The sequence below is a fragment of the Ambystoma mexicanum genome, chromosome 2p, assembly GCF_040938575.1.
Source record: "Ambystoma mexicanum isolate Mex_15411 chromosome 2p, UKY_AmexF1_1, whole genome shotgun sequence".
Classification (NCBI taxonomy): Eukaryota; Metazoa; Chordata; class Amphibia; order Caudata; family Ambystomatidae; genus Ambystoma; species Ambystoma mexicanum.
Genome location: NC_090923.1, coordinates 1,418,567,572 through 1,418,590,209, shown reverse-complemented (window position 1 = coordinate 1,418,590,209; position 22,638 = coordinate 1,418,567,572). Strand labels below are relative to the sequence as shown.

Sequence of the window (22,638 nt, the reverse complement as noted above, 5' to 3'; positions counted from 1 at the left end):
AGTCTATGTCAGGGCACGCAGGCCTAAAAGCTACAGATTTATAAAAATACTAATTGGTGATTTAGAACACGCTTAATACCTAGAGGTTTCTAAGCATGGAGCTGGGGATCAAACCTGTGTTGTTCCTCTTCGTCTTGCTTCCAAGGTTAGCGCATTGCCCCTGTGCTATCCTCCCGAGATGTGTAATGTGTATCATATAACCAGACTGTGAAGACAAGAGCCAAAATCATTGACAGAAGGTATTGCAATGTCCCATGTCTTAGGCTGCAGCATAGGACCGGGAACCCATGAGGGCCGGGGACCATCACTGGTTCCATGATGTGGGCCCCAGATGCAGTATATGGGGGATTGCCTCCTCACTCCAGGCCTTTCCTTCTATGTCCACAGCCTAGGGAGTCACATTTGCATGTGCCAGAAGGCCCTCTACATGTCGGGGAGGGTTTTCTACTTTCACCTCCCACAGAGAACATGTCAATATCACTGAGAGAAATGACACTTAGAGAGAATCTGTCAATATCGCTGGTATGGAAGCAACTTGTCTCATGCAGTGGACCTATTGCCCATGTAGGAGAGAAGGATATACCTAACAAACAACAGAGATCTCAAACACTGAACCCCACATATCGCGGGGACTCTACTGTGGGTTTCGGCTGTTCTCAGTTATGAAATTACAATGAAATTACGATAGAAACATATTGTGCAGCGACTGGTGATAGTATGCACCTACGCCAAAAAACTGGACTAAGGTGTTCACTAGAACTGGTTCAAGAGAGCCAGCCTTTGTTTACCCATGGTGCACAGGAGCACCGGCTCCAGATAAGCGAAGGCAGCTACAACATTCAACATCAATCTAAGATAAGATGGTGGACCACGCAAAAAGCTATCTGGTTGTGTAGCTGCACAATCTCCAAACTTACAGCTGGTAAATTCCTCAGTAAGTGCGCCAATCACAGCGCTCACAAGTGAAATCAATCCAACAATTAAAGAACCTTTGGGTAAGCCTGCCAAACCCAAGAGAGGTGAGGAGAGAGAAAAGTGTGGGAGTTAGGAGTTGGTGGTGAGAGGTGAAGTCTAGTGCATAGCAGAGCGGCGAGGAGAAGGAGGGATCCCCAATTCTAGGAGGAGCAGAGGTGAAAGAGGTGGAGGAGAGAGAAGGGGGGAATAGAACACCATTAACAGAAGGAGGAATGGAGTTGAAGGAGGGTTGGAGGATCAGAGAGGAGGACAAACGGAGAATATCAGTGAGTGGAGGAGCACAACTGAAGGAGGTAAAGAGTAGCACATTGTAGGAAGGGGGACCTCAGAAGTAGAAACAGGAGAGGAGGAAGATGAGTAGCAAGAAAGGGGGGTGAACCTCAGAGAGAGTGAGAGGTTCGTAAGGGGAGGTGGTGCCAAGAAAACACAAGCAGGGGGAAAGGGAACAAGATGCGGAAAATCAGGCAGAAGTCTGCAACACCAGAAAGAAGAGGAGAGAGAAGGACTAAGATTACAGATGGATAGAGCGATAACACCACAGGAGGAGGGAGGGAAGAAAAGAGCAAGACAAGAGGGGTGTAGGAGGACCATATTACAGCAGTAGGGACTAGAGAGGAGCTGGAGAGTAAATAGGTGCCGAACACTAGCCAGGAGGAAGAGGAAATAGATAATAAGGAGGCAATGAAAGAAAGAGGCCACAGGAGAGGGGGCTGGTTAAGACCCGAGCTCTGGGAGAGACATCTGGCTAGATGGCAGAGCACTGCCCAAAAAAGGTATCTGACAGCCTAGGAAGCAGTTAAGCTTGATAATTCAATGGCCCAATGCAATCCTGCAAAGGATCTTGAACGTTACATATGCCCCGCTCACATCTAAACAAACCAAGGCGCTAGGGCTGGTGGGGCCGGCTTTGCCTGAGAACACATGTGAACTCCTGGCAGCATTTGCAAAAGACATCAACGGCTAATATGAAGTGTGGGACACTTACACTCCCAAAACACTTTGACTTTTGACTTCCAACACAAAGACAGAGCCCAATGGAGAGTGAGAATGGCTGAAGACTGCAGTGCTTAAGAGACATTTGATTTCCTTATATTTTATAGATTTCCCACAAAGTGAACAGAATTGAACTGGTATTGCCTCAACTGGTAAATTGTTCTAAATTGAAAATTATTACATTGAAATTCCCATTTTGCAAACATTTAACAATTGAAGCCTAGGGAGAATGAACACGGCCAATGAAACTGTTCTATTGGATGGTTCACACTCAGAAGGGTCTGCATACACGCGTTAGTCCCTGCACCTTTCACACCCACAAAAACAGCTCAGCACCAACATGCTAAGCAAGCTTTGAGCTTTGAGCAAGAGGACCCACAGCAAATCCAGACACAGTATTTGGCATGTTGGATATCATGAGTGGTATAAAACTATGGGCCTCATTACGACCCAGGCGGTATGTGTTTAACGGCGCCGGTAAAGGTGCCGGCGCTGTTAAACCCATACCGTCGTATTACGAGGTCCCTTTTTGGGACCCGCTCTGGATGCCTGGTTTTACCAGACGTCCTTAGCGGGTCCCGCAAGGGGACCAGGGAGGTAACAACGGGCTCGGTATTGACGGGCCCGTTGTTAGCTCGCTCCCATTCCCATTGAGCCCTATGGGTGCTCGAATGGGAATGGGGAAGGTCCGCGTTCCCTGAATGGGGAAATACCGGGCCCTCCAAAGTCGGAATGGCCCGGCATTTCCCCCATTCAGGGACCACGGACCCAGACCCGAGTTTGGAGGCAGCCTGGCTGCCTCCAAACTAGTAATGAGGCCCTATGTTTCTGGGGCAACAAGAGCAAGGGGTCCACGTCTGGATTATCCTTCTAAACCCCATATATTCCAAATAGGCAAACTTGTGACCCCTCTACTGAGAATGAACATGGCCAAATAACCTGTTGTTTGGGACGATTTCCACTCAGGGCTGGAATCTGATTTTAGACCACCTGATGGGGCACATTCCCAATGAATAGGCCATTTAAGCTGTGGACCGCATATTTAGCTCTAATTTTGGAACATCAGGGGTTTCACCCTAAATTAAGGCGGGTATTCTAATAGAGACACATCTTGACCTCACTGATGAGGCTGAACAAGGTAGACATGTTTGTGTGGGGTTCTTATGGGTATTCATGTTCTGGGGAGAATTGCCTAGAATGGCAGTGCTCAGCCACTCCTGGGGGTGGGACCGCATGGACATGCAAATAGACATGTCTCTTTAGGTGAGGCATAATAGGTTACAGCGGGCTTGTATAACCTATTGAGTGGGCAGTCATCTCCCCACAGAACTGGCTATTTAAGTCATGTTTGGCCTCAGTGGGGTGACTCTGACGTTTTTGTCTAATTTTGAATGTTAAGATGGTTTGTTCACAGGTGGTACCATATGAAAATACATGTATTGCCATTCCTACGCTTTGAACAATTGTCAAATGGAACAGTAAAGCGTGCTCGTGTTTTCCTGTGCTGTGAACATTTTGAGTGGATTGTAACTGGCAGAGATGAATGTTAGAGCAGCCTGTTTTTCAAAGCCTTATTTAAAGTGATGTAGTCAGACGTGAAGAGGAGTTCAAAGGCTCCCCCATCCCTGCACAACTTTATTTCCCTGTAGAACATTATGATTTCATGTTTATTTTAATAATTGTTTTTCGTATTGTTTGCTAGTATTGCTTATTTTGTTTCTCGCTTTTTCCCCACAAAATAAGTCACTATGGAACTTTGGAGCGCGTGCACTATGCTAACGTCAGAACAATATCAGAACTGGTGCATCATTTGGATTTATTTATTTATTTTCATATTTATTACGCACCACATGCCCATAGGCTTCAGAGGGCAATGAAGAACAGACAGAAACGAGACAACAAAAGCCATCAGGCAGGAAGACGAGGAGTACAGGATTTAACCTGGGATGTGTTGTGAGGCCTAGTAAGTCACCAGGCACTGCATCTGCCACCCCCAATGACTTCTTGCCACCCACTGTCCTTGCAACCTCTTGCCACTAACTCTGCAATGCGACCCGTGGCTTAGGGATTGCAGTGGTGGCGCCAAACTGAAAGTAAAGACAGCTCAATTAAGCCTTCTTTACTTTAGCCAGAGGTCCTCACCTATTGCCTGCGATGAAATGACTTCTGCTCTGCAGGAGTACCAGGCTGAGTGGTGGCTAGATCGCTTACTAACGCCCCACACTTTGACAAACCAACAGTGCACCCAGTCATAAAGGTAAAACTAGAACAGCTTAGAGGTATACCTTCGCCGGCTTTTGTGGTAATGTGGGCCATGGGAAGACTATTCTCCCAGAAGTGGTGTGAATGTGATCCAGTAGCAACCCAAACAGCAAAGTAACACAGTTCCAAAATAAAGGAATGTCCAATCAAGGTTCTACAAAAATATAAATACTTTACTAAAAAAGTAATTGTCCAATAACTATTAAAGCAGTATATCAAAACACCCCTGCAAAAGAAGATACGTGCAGAACAAGACTGCACATGCACTCTGGATTCTTTGTCCAGAAATGTCAAGAAATGTAAAATAGTTCAAAAAGGATATGCTGTTGAAGAAAAAGGCGCAACAAGGATGCCATATTAGTCCCTAGAGTTCCACGCGTGGGCATGGGGGGCAACGCCTCTCAAAGTATTTCTTCTATTATTCCATGGTTCAACAGCATTGAACCAGGCTTCAAGCTGTACTGCTGTGTGGTTCCAACCGGGTCCCAGTCCAGCACATTGCACTGGGTTAAGCAGGGAGGTGGTGTCAAGTTGGTTGGAAGCAGGAGCTCAATGCGGGTCGAGTGCAGCGTTGGTAACCGCTGGTTCAAGTCAAGTAATACAATTCTCCAGTAGCTCGAGATGAGGACCGTCATTTCGATGTGGTGACTTTGGTGATCCGATGCAGGGTTCTAAAAGGTGTCAGTTCGAGTTTGTACGCAGGTGTGAACTGGTTGTTGAAGCTGAACAAGTCACAGGTCTGCTTGGCACATTTAGAGGAAAAGGGACACACGGAATTCATAGAAAGCATGCCTGCTTTAAGGAGTCCAATTCTTGAATTAATAAAAATTGTTTACATTGGGCAAGTCACTCAAATAATTCTACACCATACTCATCAATATTTTCACAGTAATTTCCAATAATAAACCATTGCAACCATTTAAAGTCAAAGATAAGACCAACATGTGGATCGCCACAGGTGAATTCATCTCTAAAATAATAGAAAAGACATTGGGCTTCATTACGAGCCTGGCGATAACCGTGCCAGTGAAACCAGCAGGTTTCACCAGACGTGCACATTTTTCCGGTGCCTGGCTTGCCGGAAACACCAGGGATTACGGCCCTGGTGCTGCTGGAAGTCAGGCAGCAGAAAAATGTTAATCCCCATTCCCATATGAGTCCCATAGGACTCAATGAGAATGGAGAGCATGGTAGCACCGGCACCGTTATTAACGGTACCAGTGCTACGGTTATGGTTTGCTTACCATGGTCGCTGTGCCCGGCAGGGTACATTGTCCCTGTTGCCTTGTATTCATTTTTACAAAGGGAAAATTGTACCAACAATCCTACATGGAATCGAAATCTACAATCTGGCAATTTCGGAGTAACTCCCTGTACTTGAAGCCCTGATTTGGAGGAAGGTCCTTCACGTCCCTGGCTCCGTCTCTCTCCTTGCAATGCGATATGAGCGAGGCATAGTTTCTCTGAAAGATAGAGCTCAGTGGAAGTGGCTTTCACTCCACAGGAAACTCTTGCTGCCCAGCGAGAGATTTCTATTTGTTGATCTGAAAGAAATTCTGTTGAAAAAAGAATGTGCAGTATTGCAAGAATTTGATGATTTTTGTCCATCCGAAATTATTGAATGTGGTTGTACTACGAATGAGATGACGGGGAATCCAACTAACATAAAACATGCTTTATGAACACTTGATTGGATAAACACTGTTGATGGTTTCCACCAGTATGCTTCACTGTCTCACTTGCAGGAGGATCACAAGAGGTTGGGAACGAAAGCCCCCTTTTGGGCCATTTATCCTGTGGAGAGTACTAGGCATTTATGTCCGAAGAAACATTGTGCTCACCAAAGAAGTTTTGGTCTGATTTGGGCTGATGCAGGAAGAGTGTGTATTTTGTAGGTGTTTTCAGGATAAAGAACATTACGAAACTCTGAAGCATTGTTTGAAAGGTTTATTGACTTGTTGGCTCAGGGGGAAAATGAATTAATTTGGAAATATTGTTTAGCTGGATTTACCACCTCTGTCGTTGTGTTGGTCGATTTATCTTTTGCATGCATTTTTTCTCTAATGTAACAGTCTATTTTAATATTCAAAGTTAAAAAGAAATTCTCTTGTTTATTTTTTAAAGGTTATTTTATTAACCATATTAAACAAATCATAGAAAAAAACATAGGGCTTCCACACCTTTGCCGTGTGGCAATTCTTTGTATTGCACCTTCCCCAATCCCCAAACAGCCACCCAATGGCTGCTGCGGGTTGTAGAATGGACAGGTGTGTGAACTCCTATTCCGACTGACACCAGACATTGTTGATATTGTGCATGCAAGAAGAAGTGTGAGAGGCATAAAATGAAGACACCTGGATCTTCCAGGCATTGTTGAAGCTTCAGAAGTTATTTTGAAGGAAGCCTCAGGTGATTTTATTGCTCATATCACTGCTGCCATGAATGCATCATTTACAAGTGGTGTGATCCCTCTGACACTTAAGCATGCCCTACTGATTCCTTTGTTAAAGAAGCCCTCCTTGGATCCTGAAGTGCTGGCCAATTATCGTCTCCGATCTCGCTTCTCCCTTTTTTGATGAAGGTTTTGGAAGCACTGGTTTCTCCCCTCCTTTCTACTTTCTTAGAATCCTCTCATTATTTTGATTCATTACAGTTTGGATTCTGGCTTGGGACAGGCATTGAATCAGTCTTGAACTTGGTTCTGTACGATCTAGTGCGCCTGGTGGATCAGAGAGGTGTCAGAACGGTTTTGTTGTTGGAGCTCTCAGCCGCTTTCGACACAGTTGATCATCCCACCCTGATCTCCCACCTTTGGCACGCCGGTCTATCTGGCCGAGTGCTTAACTGGTTTGTGGCCTTCCTGGCCGATCGTTCCCAATCAGTTTCTCTTCTCCCTTCCTATTCGAGTCCGGTCTCACTTTTCTGTGGTGTTTCCCAGGGTTCTGCGCTGTTCCCCATTTTGTTTAATGTTTATATTAGGCCTCTCCTGCTCCTCATCTTGTCACATGGGTTTTGCTATTATTCGTACGCGGATGATACCCAACTCCTGGGTCCGCCTGGACCTTGCTCAAGCTGACACAGCGGTCTGGCTCAGAAAGTGCCTTGAGGATCTAGGAGCTTGGATAAGAACAAATTGGTTAAAACTCAACGGCAATAAAACCGAGGTGCTGGCTGTTGGGACCACTTCTCACTACGTTTCTGTTCTGGCCCTCTCCCCGTGCCTACCTCGTCAGTCAAGAACTTGGAAGTTAGAATCTCTGCATCCCTTGCCATGGACGAGCAGGTCGCGGCAATTTGTAAAACTGGTCACTTTAAGCTCAGGATTCTGCAGAAGGATCTTCCATTTATCCCTGTAGAGTGCCAGGCTCCGATGGTGGCCGCATTGGTCTTGAGTGGGCTTGATTATTGCAATTCTCTCTATTTGGCACAACCTCGTTATCTGATTAACCGGCTTCAGTTACTTCAAAATGCTGCAGCCAGATCGATTCTTCGCCCCCTTTTGGAGCCGATATGTCTCCCTTGTTAAGGCAGCTCCATTGGCTTCCTGTTGAAAACCGCATTCTCTTTAAGGTCATGGGCATTGTACATTGTGCATTTTACGTCCTGGGGACGGAATATCTGCAGGACAAATTTGTGCCGATTACATCCACACGCGCCTTGCATTCTCGATCTGCCCTTTTGGTGGCAGTTCCCCGGATCAGACTCTCACGGACAGGTGGACAGGCTTTCTTAGTGGCTGCTGCCAAAGCCTGGAATGATCTGCCTCTCGCCCTCCGTGGGACTGTGGATCATCTTACCTTCCGTTGGCTGTTGAAAACTCTATTATTCTAGCTAGACTCATACACGGAAATCCCTTCATGCAATCAGCGTCAAGATGCCTCCGGGCATATGTTCGCTCAATAAATTCATTTCACATAACATAACAGAAGTGTTGGATAGGCATTTGGGTACTGAACATGGGAGGATGCATGTTATGTAATATGATTTCAGCCATTCATATGACACACTTAGATGCAGTGACCAGCATTATTGTGCATTACTTTGGCATTGAGTCTGCACTTTCATGGCATTTATCAAATGTAACAGGCTGCACATTACATATTGTGGTTTATAAAGTGCATATGAAGCATTGAAAGGGATTACTGGGGCATCTGGGGCTACTCTATGAGACAGAAGATGTTGCACACTACATATGGTGCCTTCTACCATAAATATACTGAAGTAACAGGCAGCAGATGCCATCTTTGGGGCACTTAGGCTATACTTGAGATATGATGGTGAAAACTATGTATGTGACACTGTTCTTGACATATTATGACTTATGCCATGTTATGTTATGTCATTGTGATTTATATTGCGTATCGCTGCCATGTTCATGGTCTCAGACACTCTGGTGGATCTGAAAAGGAAGTGGGTTGATGGGGGTTAGTTAGTGGGATTAGAGGTAAAAGCGCAAGAGAACTTTGATTTGCTGTTGGTAGCTTTAGCTTGGAAAAACCAGTCACTCTGTGCTGGTTTGTTTTTAGTTGACCAACGTTTTGGTGCATGATTGTATATAGGTGGTTTGTCTGCAATTAGCTTAGTGTCCTGTTCGGTGTTGTCGAGTGTCTGTATAGAGTGTCTGTAGTTTACAGTGTTTTTTTGCGGCTAATGTATGCAAAGTGTTTGGAAGAAAATGTGTTTTTGGACCGGTAGCCAATGTAGTTTTCACAGTGTTTGTGTGATGTGCTCTCTCTTAATGAGTCTGAGGAGTAGTCTTGCTGCTGTATACTGTGTTTGTTGTTGATTTTTCATGAGGTATTCTGAGATAAATGCTGTTGCCGTAGTCTATTCTTGACATGACGAGAGAGATGACAGCAAGTGTTTTGTGTGGAAAGGTGAAGGAGGGGCAGTCGAGTAACTTTGCTGAAAATGTTGGGGGGGACATGACATCTGAAGAAACGCTGCCCCAGCCAAATGAATGGGACAAAATGTGTGCCATGAAAGTTGGCGGGGACAAACACACTGTCCCCCTCTAAAATTACACCCATGAGGAGGAGAGTATCCTCTAGATTGTGTGTAGGTGAAATAAGCATTTCTTTACTACTGTTTTGACTTGCGGTTCGAGTGTTAGTTCGTTATTAATATTGACCAATAATATTCTGAGATTTTTTACCACTTTGGATGGTTCTGGTGGGTTTCCCAGTTTGGTAGGCTATGGAATGTGGTGATGATTCAATAGGTCGTTGGCCGCGATCATGATTTCTGTTTTGGCTGGGTTTAATTTAAGGATGTTGGTGTTCATCCAGTGGTTTATTTCTTTGAGACAGCTGGTAAGGATTAGGTTTTGTTCTTTGCTAACGTTGATTTTGTAGATGTGTGTGTTGTCTGTGTAGTTGTAGCAGGTGAGGCCTTGTCTTTGTGAGGTTAATCAGGAGCTCATGTAGATGTTGAAAGGCAGTGGTGAGAGTGATGAGCCTTGTGGGACTCCACATGTTGTTTTACAGGGTGTTGAATTTAATGTCAAAATTAGCTGGGCAAATAGTTCTTGTTTTTTCTGTCGTAAAGGATTTTTGCCAGAGTAGTGCAGAATAGTGCTGTGTTGCTGCTTTCTATATCTTAGAGTCTTTTGATGAGTGTTTCGTGGTGCACTGTGTTGAAGGCTGCTGATAGATCAAGTTGTATTAGTGCTGATTTTACGTTGGAGTCTTGTTGGTTTTTAGATCATCCCATAATGATAGTAATGCTGTCTCTGTTCCTCTCATGGGTCTGAAGTCTACTTGTGTCAGGTCTACTGTCCAATTGTTATCTATATATTCCAGGATTAGTTCAAAGATGTAGCTTTCTAGTAGCTTTGCTGGGTACGGGATGTCTGCGATTCGTCAGTATATGGTTAGGTCTTCAATGTTTACCGATGAGTCATCAAGGAGTGGCTTGATGTATACGACTTGAAGGCTCATGGCACAGCGCCTGTTCCTAATAGGTGGTTGAAGATGTTGAGAAAATATTCTGCAGGTGTTTTCTACATGAGGATTGTCTTGTATATGTCTAGTGGTCAGGGGCTGCAGAGATCTGTTGCTGTGTTGCGTTTGCTTACCAGGCTGTTTAATGTTTCTGTCGAGATTGGTGGAAGGTGGTTTAGTCTGGGATATGGTTCTGAAATTGTCTGCTTAGGGGGGGGTTTGGAGTTTTTAGGCATGCTCTTAATGACTGACTGGATGTTTGTTTTTGTTTTTGAAGTGGTCTGCAAAGTCATCACATAGTTTTGTGATGAGGTTGGTGTGTTGTTGCATGCTGTTGGGTTTCTTAGCTCGTTGATATTGAACATCTCTTTCTAGGTGTTGGTTGACTTTGTGATCCATTTGTTGTAGTATTTCTTTTTTGCTTTGGTTTTCCTGTTTTGTATAGTCTTATCTGTCTTTTACAAGTGATATATTTTTGTTTGTCAAAGTTTTTCCCCCATTCTTGTTCCAGTTTCCTGTTCATTTTTTTCAAATATCTCACCATTGTTTTCTTTAGTGAGGGGGTGAGTGGTTTTTCTGTTGCAATGTCATCTGTTGTTTTCAAGATCCATTTTTGGATTGTCTCAGTTCTTTCTTCTAAGCTGGCTTAGTATAAGATATGTGATTGGCGGTTTTGTGGCTTCAAGTCTTATGCTTAGGTCTGCAATCTTCATGGATTTCTAGTTTCTTTTCTGAATTGGAGGTTTTGTGGGAGGTTAGCTAGTATCCACGTTGGTGGGTGGATCACAAAGGGTATTATGAGGTTGTCGCTCCAGAGGATTTGCATTGGAGGTGCAGTCATCACCAGGTTTTTGTTGCAGAAGATTGCACCTAGAATGTGGCCTGCTGTGTGTGTCACTCCTTTCACCAGTTTTTGTTGATGTGTCATTGTTTTCTTCTTGAAACCAGATGTGGAAATCTCCCCATAAGATCAGGTGATCATGTTTAATGGCGATGTTGGTGATAGCATCCACAAATGAGTAGGTGAAAATAGGTTTGTATGCCGGTGCATGTAGACAAATGGGAACAATAGGTTGCTTTGGTAATCTAAGGCTAAGGGCAGGAAGCGCAATACCTACCTTGGATGGAACGAGTGGGACATTTGAGTCTGTACTGGGCATATGATGGTGTAGAAATTATTTTACTAAATATAACACTTTTCAATGAACTATGTACGTTTTGAATGGCTTTACATTTAGGTCTCATGTAAACTAATGTTAAACACAAGAAGAATAAGTGCTGTTTTTCGAATATGAAATTAGCTAATGCAAAAGATTTGCTCTATTTATGCAGCTATGTTGGATGAAGAACATGCTAACCTATACAAATACATTTTAGTAGTCTGTAAGGAGGTGATAGAAAGGGTTTTACAAGTTATTTGATCGACTGAGTTAAATTTGTTGATAAGCCTACACCTAATTGAGTTGTCATTACTAGTAAAAGTTACACAAAGAACATTTTTCCTTTTTACATGTAACCTCAACATTGTGAAATTAGTTAGACCTCTGGTTAAACCTAAATTGTATGGGTATGAAAAGCTGTCTTGACACCAGGAAAGCAAATGTCTGCTTTCTTTAAAACAGACCTCATTATCAATCATTGCGACTTAAACATTAGAAAGATTGAAGGACACAGCTGTGTGTACCCAGGACAAAGGGCTTGTTTTAAAATGCCAAGAAAATAGAACCAAATGCGAGATACACATTGAATTAAGTTCAATTCGGATGACACATCTTTTTAATAGGAGAATACGGTTGATGTCTGGGATCCAGTAATGGCAACTTGAAAAGGCTGAGGCCTCAAACAACCTCTGAACCTTGATCTAGAAGGGCCATACGGGCTCTTGTAAAATATGTATCCATTCACCAGGGGGTCCTATTAAGAAAGGACATTGGTTTTCAAAAAAGCAGATGTCTTTGTTCATATTGGGACCCCAGCAACACATCTAACTCTAGCTGAATTGTACAGTCGAGTATGTACTAATCCTGCATGTACAGTGACAAATTAGGAAATACCTTATCAGGTTTATGTTCCGACCCCCTAGTCAATTTGAAAACCAAAACTACATATTAATTCAGTACAGTGGTCCCAGTTATGTATCTAAAAAAAGGATACAGCAAAATATCTGAACTATTACTAAATGCATATATTTTAATAGCTCTGATATGCCTGTAGCTAAAGACACATGAAGCATCTCTCTAAATTCAGAATTTTCCTGCAATTATTAATGTCACAAGCCCATACAAGAAATCATAAGGCATAGACATATGTTAGCCCAATTGTATCATAATTCCAGAAGGGGAAAACATCAGTTCATGACATGGAAAAATGAATTGTGCCAATTAAAGCAAAGAGGAGGGTGCCAGATTGGTTCTGTAGGGAACCTACTACAGGATCTGTCCCCAGTTGTTTTTTCGATGTAATTATTTTCAAAAAATGACATTGAAAAAACTCATCTAAATATCTGGGGTAACAAGGAGTGGGCAGGGGGTTGGTGTAGGGTTTGTAATATAGGGAAGTGGAGCTTTGGGGGGACCACCCAAACACAACAAATACAATTTCAAAGAGTTTTTTCAAAATAATTGATTTAAAAAATATTTTGAAAAATCTCATGTCGGTGTAGGGACATAGAACCCTGTCCACATTGCTGTATAAAATGATGCTATATTGGTGGAATTTTCTGGGCATTTAAAGTCAAATACATAGGAAGAGGGAGCCTTCCTCACAGGAAAAAAGCAGATTGGGGCCCCTACTGGAACTAGCTGATGAAAATTCTCCTGAAAGGAGCCCTTTTGCATGGGGGTCGGGGGGAGTGCAGAAGCCTTTCCCAGGACAGAACCAGAACGGCTGAGAGGGATTTGGGAGCAGGGGGGGGGGGCAGACTGAAAGGAAGAGCTTAGCTAGTGCAGTTGCCTGGAGATGTTGATGCCCCTAACTGTCTGTGGCCTTTGAAGGACAAAGAAAAAGTGATTACAACTACCCCAGATCATTTAGATAAATATCCCAACAGTTAAATTAATCCCAAAGGGTAATTAAAGGTTTTGTAGGGGAGTAATGCCACTGAAGGACGACTTGGCATGTAAATGAAAGTTTGTGTAAGTACATTTAATATAGAATGTCCTAAAATCCAACATTATGTAGGGCACCTTTGTCTCTGAAAGTAAGAAATTATTAATTAAATCGTTGGGTTTCATAGGAGAAAATGATGTCTATATCTGCGACCATGGTGTACAATATGACTCACAGATTTTCATGAATTAATAAACTTCTTGACCTGTGATATCCTTATTTTACATAAAAGAAAGATCCTTAATAGACTTTTCTAGCCCTCAAAGTGTATTAGGACGGAGGCTATTGTATGTGCTTTATTCCCAAGAAAATTATGTCAATATAAATAACTCAATTTGTCCAAATACCATTTTGCAGAAATAGAAGTATTCTGCTGTAAGTAGAGTCATAATGACAATTAAAGCTAACTTGATGATTCCTTTTCTTTTTCAGTTGCATAATCTAATTCTTGTGTGAACAATTAATAAAACAAGATATTTTGCTCTCCAAAATTAAAGCTTCTACTGTGATCACAAGACTCTACAATAAGGTTAAACAAGTCACCCCAACAAACCTTCTTCTGTGTCCAAGATACAAACCAATGGTCTACAACATTTTAAAATTGAATAAGCTCTAGAAAAGGAAAGTCACTATTTTCCTCTGATGCCCACACTTGTCCATGGTTTCAGGGAAAACATATTCTAAGAATGGGTTTGTCTGTTTGAATATGACAACCAATGACAATGTTGATGTTGTACTGGAGAGGATTTTAATGTTTTGTCTAGAATATTAATTCTGATCTGCTTTTAAATGTATGGATGGTTCTGTATATTGTTAATGCACACATTACCCAAATAATAACAGGCAGGTTGCATTTCTTTTCTATCAGCGATCTGCCTGTATTAATGTGGAATATTGTGGGTGACTTCCCCAGCAATGAAAGTTTGGGGACAACCATTAATTGCTTGATTTATTATCTTAAATAAAACAGAATATTCAGCTTAAAAACATCCTGTTTCTTGCCCTAGAATTTGAGGTGGGATTGTTGGGATGGTGGGTGTTAGATCAGGGATATGGCTATCAAATAAGCGTGAAATGGTAGACCTTTACATATATTCCATAGATTTAAGTCATTACAATGTTAATAACTGAGCATCTAGTGGTGCACATAATGTGTTATACCTTTTAGTTTTCTTGTATAATATATAAAGCGCTAATGACCAACAGGTGTCTCTGCGCTAGGGCTGGGAAGCAGGTAGTAAAAGAAAGGAGTATATATTGGAGTAAGAACATTATCATTTTTTTGCAGAAAGAAAATGTGTTAGTCCTTTGGATCTCAAGAGGCAGAGTATTCTACAGCGCGCAAGCCTGGACCCGAAAAGAACAGTCCATCGCGGATTTCGATTTAACGCAAGGGAATAGGATAACATATTTATTCATGGGCTCAAGGTTTCTGCTAGGAGTGTGCCATTTGACCTTTTCTTTAAGATGGGCCAGAGTGCAGCTATGTAGGGATTTGCGCACAGGGATAGTGAATGGAATTTGACTGTGGCCAGCACAGGCAGCCAATGCCTGCTTCTAGAAACAGGTGAGATGTGGGAACGCCATGGAGCTTCGGTCACAAGGGTAGCCATGGTGATCTGGAACAGACATGTAACTGTTACGCTAAACCACACCATAAGCTGCTCTTTCAGAGCTGCCAAAAATATATTCAAGTCCACTTAGTTGAACGATATTTTATATTACAGTGTCAATGTCACAGCACCCTCATTCACACCAGACAGCTACCTATAACATTAAGGTACCAAAAAAGCTTAATATCAGCATTTAAAAATGATTTCTTTACATCCATGCTTGAGGCAGTCTTGCCAATAGCTAAGAATTCTAGAGGATCTAGCTGGATCTTGGAGGCTACTAGAATGTTTCAAACTGCACAAGAGAGACTTGACTTCACAGTATAAAGCTGGGGACATTACGAGTCATTCCGACCCTTCGGTTATTTCCCATTTTAGAGACCATGGGGAAATGTCTTATTAATGCATGGAGGATAATCGCGTGTAGCAATACATATGCAATAACCCTTGTGCGTGGCGGAAATTTCCTCCACACAAAAGCAGGCAAAATAGTTTTAGTAGCTCAGTAAAATGTGCAATATTCGGAATACTGCTTCCTCCTTCAGCTTGGCAGATATAGGTTTTATGGTGTCTCATATATATATACCTGGGTAGCTTTCTCTCTAGTAAATGGCTTGATTGGCCCCTCTTGGAAACATAGAATAAATATAATAAATACATATCTTATTGGTTTGTTAATATTGCCAATTTGTGAATTGTTGTAGTGCCCGACAGCCAATTACAAGAAAAGACCAACTTGAAATTAAAACAAATATATTACACCCCAAAACCTTAGAGCTATTACTGTAGGCATGCATGCTTTTGTTTCTGGTTGACACACGTGTATTGCAATAGTTACGTAATGTTACGTTTGGCTTTCCGGCAAGTTGGCAGTTTATATCTCTGACACTAACGTTCGCCAAGTAAGAGTTGCAAGTTTGTGAAAAGAAACTTAAGTGACAACGTAATGGAACCGATGTATGTACTCAACTCCCCTGCCAGGTAGCTTTCAGCTTTATTCAGAGACATTGGGCCTCATTACGAGTTTGCAGAAATCCATGTCGTTTTTAGCAGCATGGCTACCTCCAAACCTGGGTCCCGAAAATAGGGTAATTCCCATTCTCGGGACCCGGATACGGCACGTCCCCATTCCCATTTGAGCCTCCATAGGGCTCAATGGGAATGGGAAGGATGCTAACAACAGACCCATTAATGATGGGTCCGTTGTTAGCATCATGGTCTGCTCCCGGGTGGTGGTATACACGTCTGGTCTGGCCCAGACGTGCATACCGCCACCCGCAAGCAAACTCGTAATGTGGCGGCCCGGAATGAACAGTGCGGTACCTTACCGTACCGTTCATTCGCGGACGCCAGGGTCATAATGACCCCATTGGGATTCATTACGTCTGCGGCGGTAAGGCAACAACAGCGCCGGTAGTGCTACCGGCGCCATTGTTACCATGCCGCCTCATTACGAGCTCTGCTCGCGGGTGCCGCTCTGCACGCTTGGTCAGACCAGAAGTGCAGAGAGGCACCCGCGAGCAGTACAGGATGGTAGCAACGGCACTGTTATGAACGGTACTGCTGCTATCATCCTCCCCATTCCCATTGAGCCCTATGGGGGCTCAAATGGGAATGGGGACGTACTGGCTTTGGGTCCTGCGCAAGGGGAATTACCGGGCCCGCAAAGGTCGGAATGGCCCAGTATTCCCCTTTCGCGGGATCCGGTTCCTGACCAAATTTGGGGTAGCCATGCCCTTATTAAGGGCATGGCTACCTCCAACCTCATAATGAGGCCCATTGTGTTGAGCAACACTGCACTCGCACTGTTCCCTCTCTGCCTGTTTGCGGGTGGAAGGGGATGGCGAGTATACACGTTTTCTGGCCTGCTCTGTGGTGTGGGGTTCTGAGAGTGCCTGGTTGATGTGGTGGACTGGAGCAATAATGATACAGCGCAGCCGTGGAAATGGATGCTGAGCTCACGACTGATGTCCATAATTCCATGCATCGGCCTTGGACACTGCCTGCCTCTCAGCTGTTCCCTACCTGACTACACAGGTGAAAGATGATCAGAGGCAGTAGGTTCCCTCATCACTTTGCTCTCTCTGGCCCCTCACCTCTTCATGAATCGCTTTCTAGTGCAACTGCAGATTTCTTCTCCTGCTGCCGGAGAATTCCAAGGGACTAGCCTGAACACTTGTGCGTGCACAGGTCGTGCTGTTCCCCAGGGATTCAGGGATTCCTGCCGCATCTGCACCGTGTGGATGCAGAGCTGGGATTCTCCACATGTGGTGATCCATGGGAAGGTGCCCTGCAAAGGAAGATTTCCTCTGTTCTCCTTCTTGTGTGTGGGGCACTGGGCACACTGGAGAGAAACATTGGTTCTGTCGTGGGGCCCACCCAGCCACAGTCCCCAAAGAGCTGTGTGTGCCACGCCACATGACTGTCCCTTAAAATGATAATGCGTGCAGCTTAATGTGGCCCCACAGATGCATTCCAATCGATTGTCAGGCATTGGTGGTGCGCAGGATGCCTAAAAAGACCACAAATTGTTTGGAATTCTCCTCGCCTCCAAATTGATAGATATTGGCAGCGTGTGGATACTCATGCAGTGTTTCTGCACGTCCACAGTGCTGCAGGACAAGTGCATGCAGAACGACTACAACCTGGAGAATTGGAGGATGTGGGTACAAAAATTAAAACATAAAGTACATGGCAAGTAAAAAAATGAGGGAGGCAGGCTGAGGCCTCCTCTTTCTCTGTCACTGCTCACCTGAGCACACAGTGCTGTTGTCGTAGCATATGCGGCTCTGCTTGGCCTCTCCAATGCAGAACGTACCGCCAAAGCGGGCCGGTGGGCTGTTACACTCCCTGTGCCGGATGGACTCTCCAGCACAAGCATCACATGGTGACCAAGGACCCCAACTGCTCCAGCCACCATCCACTGGAAAGACAGACCCACAGCAATTCAAAACACACAATGAAGGAAATGCTGTGCAACCTGAACTGGTGAAGCACTTCCCAGTGCATGCAAACTATAAATAATGTTTACAGGCTTAAATCGAATTAATGCATGCATACCTGACATATTGCACACGCTGAATTCAATAAACATACAGAATTCAACTAACCGATGCAGACTCCACTTAATGTGTGCAGGTTTTAGTGTTCAGATTCAGACATCTGTCAGTCAATATACAGACATCATAGAATGCATGCATGCACATTTTATGTGTACCAACTCTGATTAATACCCTGAGAATTCTAATGAAGCCATGGAAACCAATACACTCCAATGAAACAAAAGAGGTGATGGCTGGAAGGTTTATAATTAATCGTAACCTCTGAGTATCTCTGGGCAACCCCCCAGTCCATCACTCTTAAACTTTCTCTGCCATTACAGAAAGGGGAACGGCCATATACGCAAATCAGGCGGTGTCCCACCCCAAAAGTGTCTGTCCAGCCTAAACTATTAGGTTTGATCTCTTCTGCACGAGAGCACAAGCATCCCCAGACATGTCTTGGCCTCATTGGTCATCATCAGTGAGGAATAGCTTGGATCTCTTGGCCCAGCAGGTTCAGGACCCACATCTGGGTATGCCTGTCCCACTCGGGGTGACTGAGGCAAAATAGAAGCGGTGATGGCTGGAAGGATAATAATTCATCTTAAACCCTGGCGTAGCTCTGAGCAACCCTGCAGACCATCGTTCCTCAGACTGCCAAGCCATTACAGAAAGGGGAAAGACCATATGCAAATCAGGTGTGGTCCCACCAGACCAAGCTTGATTTGCATATGGTCTTTCCCCTTCTGTAATTGTTTGGAAGGCGAAGAACATAGGTTGTCCAGAGTGATGCCAGAGGTTAAAATGAATTCTAAACCTTCCAACACTCGCCTCTTTTGTTTCTCTTTAGTCACCCTCAGTAGGATGGGTGTGCCCAGACGGGCGTCCAGTGCCTGTTGGTGCAAGAGACCCAAAGCTATGCCTCACTGATGATGCTCATCGAGGCTGAAACATGTCTGGGGATGCTTGTGGTCTTGTTCAGAAGGGATGCGACCTAGCAGTTCGGGCTGGACTGCCCCTTTTGGGGTGTGGCAAAGTCTGATTTGCATATGGCTTTTCCCTTTCTGTAAGTAACAGCATTGCAGGTGAAGAACAGTGGCCTGGACGGTTGACCAGAACGATGCCGGAGGTTAAGAATAATTTTAAATCTTCCAATCATCACCTCTTTTGTTTTGCTTTGGCCAATACACATGTGCATGGAGGCACACACCAGCACATCCAAGGTGCAATCAATGCTCAAGGGCATCATTTAAAATACACTGACATCATTGACTGTAGTAAGGCTCTCTAACTAGGCAGATACTGTCTGCACAAACAGCAAGGCAGATCTCCTTGGAGTGTGATATGAGTACCTGGACAGAAAGATGCTGATGGGCACTGCTTCCGCTCCAGCTGGACCCCAGTCTCGCTGTGATACTGCTGCACACCCTCACACTCTGCTCCCCCCTGCTGCGGCTTGGGGCAGGCGCACGTGCGATACCTGGTGATCACCTCTGTGCCGCAGGTCTTGGAGCAAGGAGTCCAGTCTGACCAGTCACACCAGCTGCCTGGCACTGGGGAAAGAGGCGCATAGAAGAGAAACAATAGCAGGAAGTTACACACTGAGCAGGGGACTCGAGTACCAGGGCAAGACCACTGTGGCTAGGAGATTCACAGCACTTTGAACCACTTGAAGCACTTCACCTGTGTATAAGCGCTATATAAATAAACAATAAATAAATAAAGATATCTGGGGCCTCTGGACCAAAACCCACATAGGGTTACAAAATGTACCCAAGCATCTGAACAAAGGAGATGAACAATCAAAAAAGGGGTGATTGTTTAATAACAGTGTCTGTTTCTGGCGATACAACATCTGATGTATTGCACCCAGTTCTAGAAGCCCTGTGTCCTGGAGATTAAGGGGGGAAGAAAGAGATAAGCAAACACATAGTGCATGCGGAACCTCCCAACCAATAGGACGAGAGACCCGGGAAGGTCCACATTTGTCTGCTAGATGAATGGGGACACAAAGGAGACGAGACAAAACACACTCTACAGCATGGGGGCAATGCCGCCTGTAGGTGACAGGAGCCTCTTAAGTAATATCAGAAAAGAGCATTTGAACAAAAGGAAATGAATGAACATCATGTTTACTGAGGTGAAAGGAACAAAAGGTGCCATGCATGAAACGATGCATAGAACATGAGTAGGGAAGCAATATTATAGAGTAAGCAAAAACAGAAATGGACGCCATGCAGCAGCTACATGTCGTCTGGGTGCGCCTGGTGGTGCCTTTCTACAGAAATCCTTACCTGCACAGGGCAGATTGGTGCAGATTAGTTTCCCCAGCTCACAGGTGCTAGAAATAGAAAGTAAAGGAAAACATGGTATTGCAATGAATCTTGATGTAAGGTTCTCTGCATTCAGAGGTGAACAACATGTAAGACCGTTGCATATTTTATATAAGCTAGGGCTTCACAATGTATAAGCTGAACGTTTTACAAACCCAGGCAAACTATTGGTCTGAACGTGTGTCAACTACCTTACTACCGGGCTTACTGTTTTGCCACCACACACACACACGCACGCACGCACGCGCGCGCGCGCGCACACACACACACACACACGCACACACACACACACGCACACACGTGAGTCGCTGTTGAAAAGCCATATTTCAAAATGTATTTATTTGATGAAGGTGCCACTGAGCTCAAAACTGATTCAAATGCGTCATTTACAGCTTGCGCTGCGATTCCTACTGCGAGCAGAGCACACTGCTCCGTGCCAGTGGAATGTGCTCTCCGCCACTTTATCTGTGTTTTGCAAAAACATAATGTTCACAGAATCAAAATGGTGCTGTGCAATATGCAGGTGTTCTTATGCAAGGCCCTAAGGACCCCATGATGAGATAGGTGCTAAGTGGGGAGATTTATCGACAAACTTGTTCACCGTTACTGCCACTCAGTGCCATGGTTTACCATGGAATCAGGAGTCATGGTATGGCACTGTGAATCCCATTTTCTGTAGTCCATGGGGATTTTCGGTGGATTTACAGCAAGCAATAATACCAAGTGATAATTCCAAAGGTTTCTTTTAGGTAATGGAGGGTTTACTTCCATCGGCTTTCTGTGGTGAATCCTCCACTTTACCTCCAAACTCGGAATTCTGCGGTGCGTTAAAAATGGCAGTTACTCTGTTCCTGCCAAAATAGTTGCGCTACGGGAAATACTGCATAAAACAAAAGTTGTGATGCCGAAAGGTTTAGTATTCATCTTAACCTCTGGCTTCACTCTGGGCAACCGTCCAGATAAGAGGTGTTGCTAGGGAGATCCTGGGGGGCTATAGCCCCGGGTCTTTTGGTTGTAGCCATGGATAGAAGTTAGGGGTCTACACCAAAAAGGAGACAGAGCCCTGGGTCCCGACAGTCCTGACATTAGCGTAGCCCCTGATCTTTTCTAGACCTAGCAACACCCCTCGTCCAGACCATCGTTCTTCAGCCTGTCAAGCCATTACAGAAAGGGAACAGACATATGCAAATCAGGGGTGGTCCCACCCAAAACGGCAGTCCAGTCTGAGCTGCTTGGTCATATCCCTTCTGCACAAGACCACAAGCAGTCTTATGAACTTTTTTTTCTGCATTCGAATGAGCAAATAAATTAACTTATCTTGAGTTAAACTAAAATCAAATTGTAAAAAATAAATAGATGCTGGCACTAATCAACCATAATAATGTGACAAAGTTTGTCATACAATGTTTTCAAATGTGTTATTTCATTAAACAAAGGAACATGTCGAGCAGATCAAGGACTTAAGGGAATAATAGTTAACTTGTAGGAGGCACGCCAGAAGTGTCATACTTCTACTCCCATCAGCTCTACCCAATATGGATGGTGTTGCATGGTTATGGGGGTTGTAGTCCAAGTTATCTCGAACTATGGAAGTTTGAATCTTTTATGGAGGTGTTTATAGGAGTGAACGATTGGCATAACATATGCCTTGAAAAAGCTATTCTGGCAAAACATTGATTTGGAGGATGTAATGGAGGGTAAGTCCAAAAATAAAACTTAAAGACGTTGATTAAAATCAAACAGTGTTTGAACAGAGTGCTAATTAAAGGACTGGATGCTTTTTCTCAAGAGTTCTCTAATCAGCATAGACATTTAACTTCCAAGCCTTATTTTCTCTGTCCTCCTGCAGTTCTTAACTGACTAACCTTCACCGCTGGCGGTGTCCAAATTGGCTATAAGAATTCAATGGGTGTTACAAACCTTGGATGATAATAGGTATCAACTCCACCTGTGCCCCATCCAGCATGATTGGATATAAAGCTTACCCTTTATCCATTATGTCAACACAAATGAGGATCAGTGAACCTGCTCCATTCCACTCGAGAGATATAAGTTCAGACTGCTTTTTACTTTGCTTTCTTAGACTTGCCGTGCTCGATTTCCTCATCACAAGTTTAAGACTAGACATCCCAGAATGCAAAGAGAAAAATAGGACAGGATTGTGTAGTGTGTTCAATGTACTTTATACAGCACGTGAGGATCGCACGTGGAGCTAGAGCGAGGATAGGAAGAGAAGATTACAGTTCGGAATGTGGGGAAGCGACAGTTGGAAGGGCGGAGAAGAGAAGAGACGTGTGTTGTTCATGTCCCCTAGTATAGATATATACTTTACTTATTAAACGGTTATCTATTAATTTAAGAATACAATAAA

General features: G+C 44.0%; 1 protein-coding gene across 1 annotated transcript in view; it reads right to left on the bottom strand.

Moving 5' to 3' along the window:
- Positions 1 to 22,638, bottom strand: part of LOC138567897 (SCO-spondin-like) — a 1,036,222-nt gene that overhangs the window by 310,209 nt on the left and 703,375 nt on the right. Inside the window, exons 74-76 of the mRNA XM_069646396.1 lie at positions 20,229 to 20,275; positions 19,287 to 19,487; positions 17,646 to 17,816 (exon numbers count right to left, since the gene is read on the bottom strand). Coding sequence (XP_069502497.1) covers positions 17,646 to 17,816; positions 19,287 to 19,487; positions 20,229 to 20,275 — 419 coding nt within the window. The remainder of the gene's footprint in view (positions 1 to 17,645; positions 17,817 to 19,286; positions 19,488 to 20,228; positions 20,276 to 22,638) is intronic.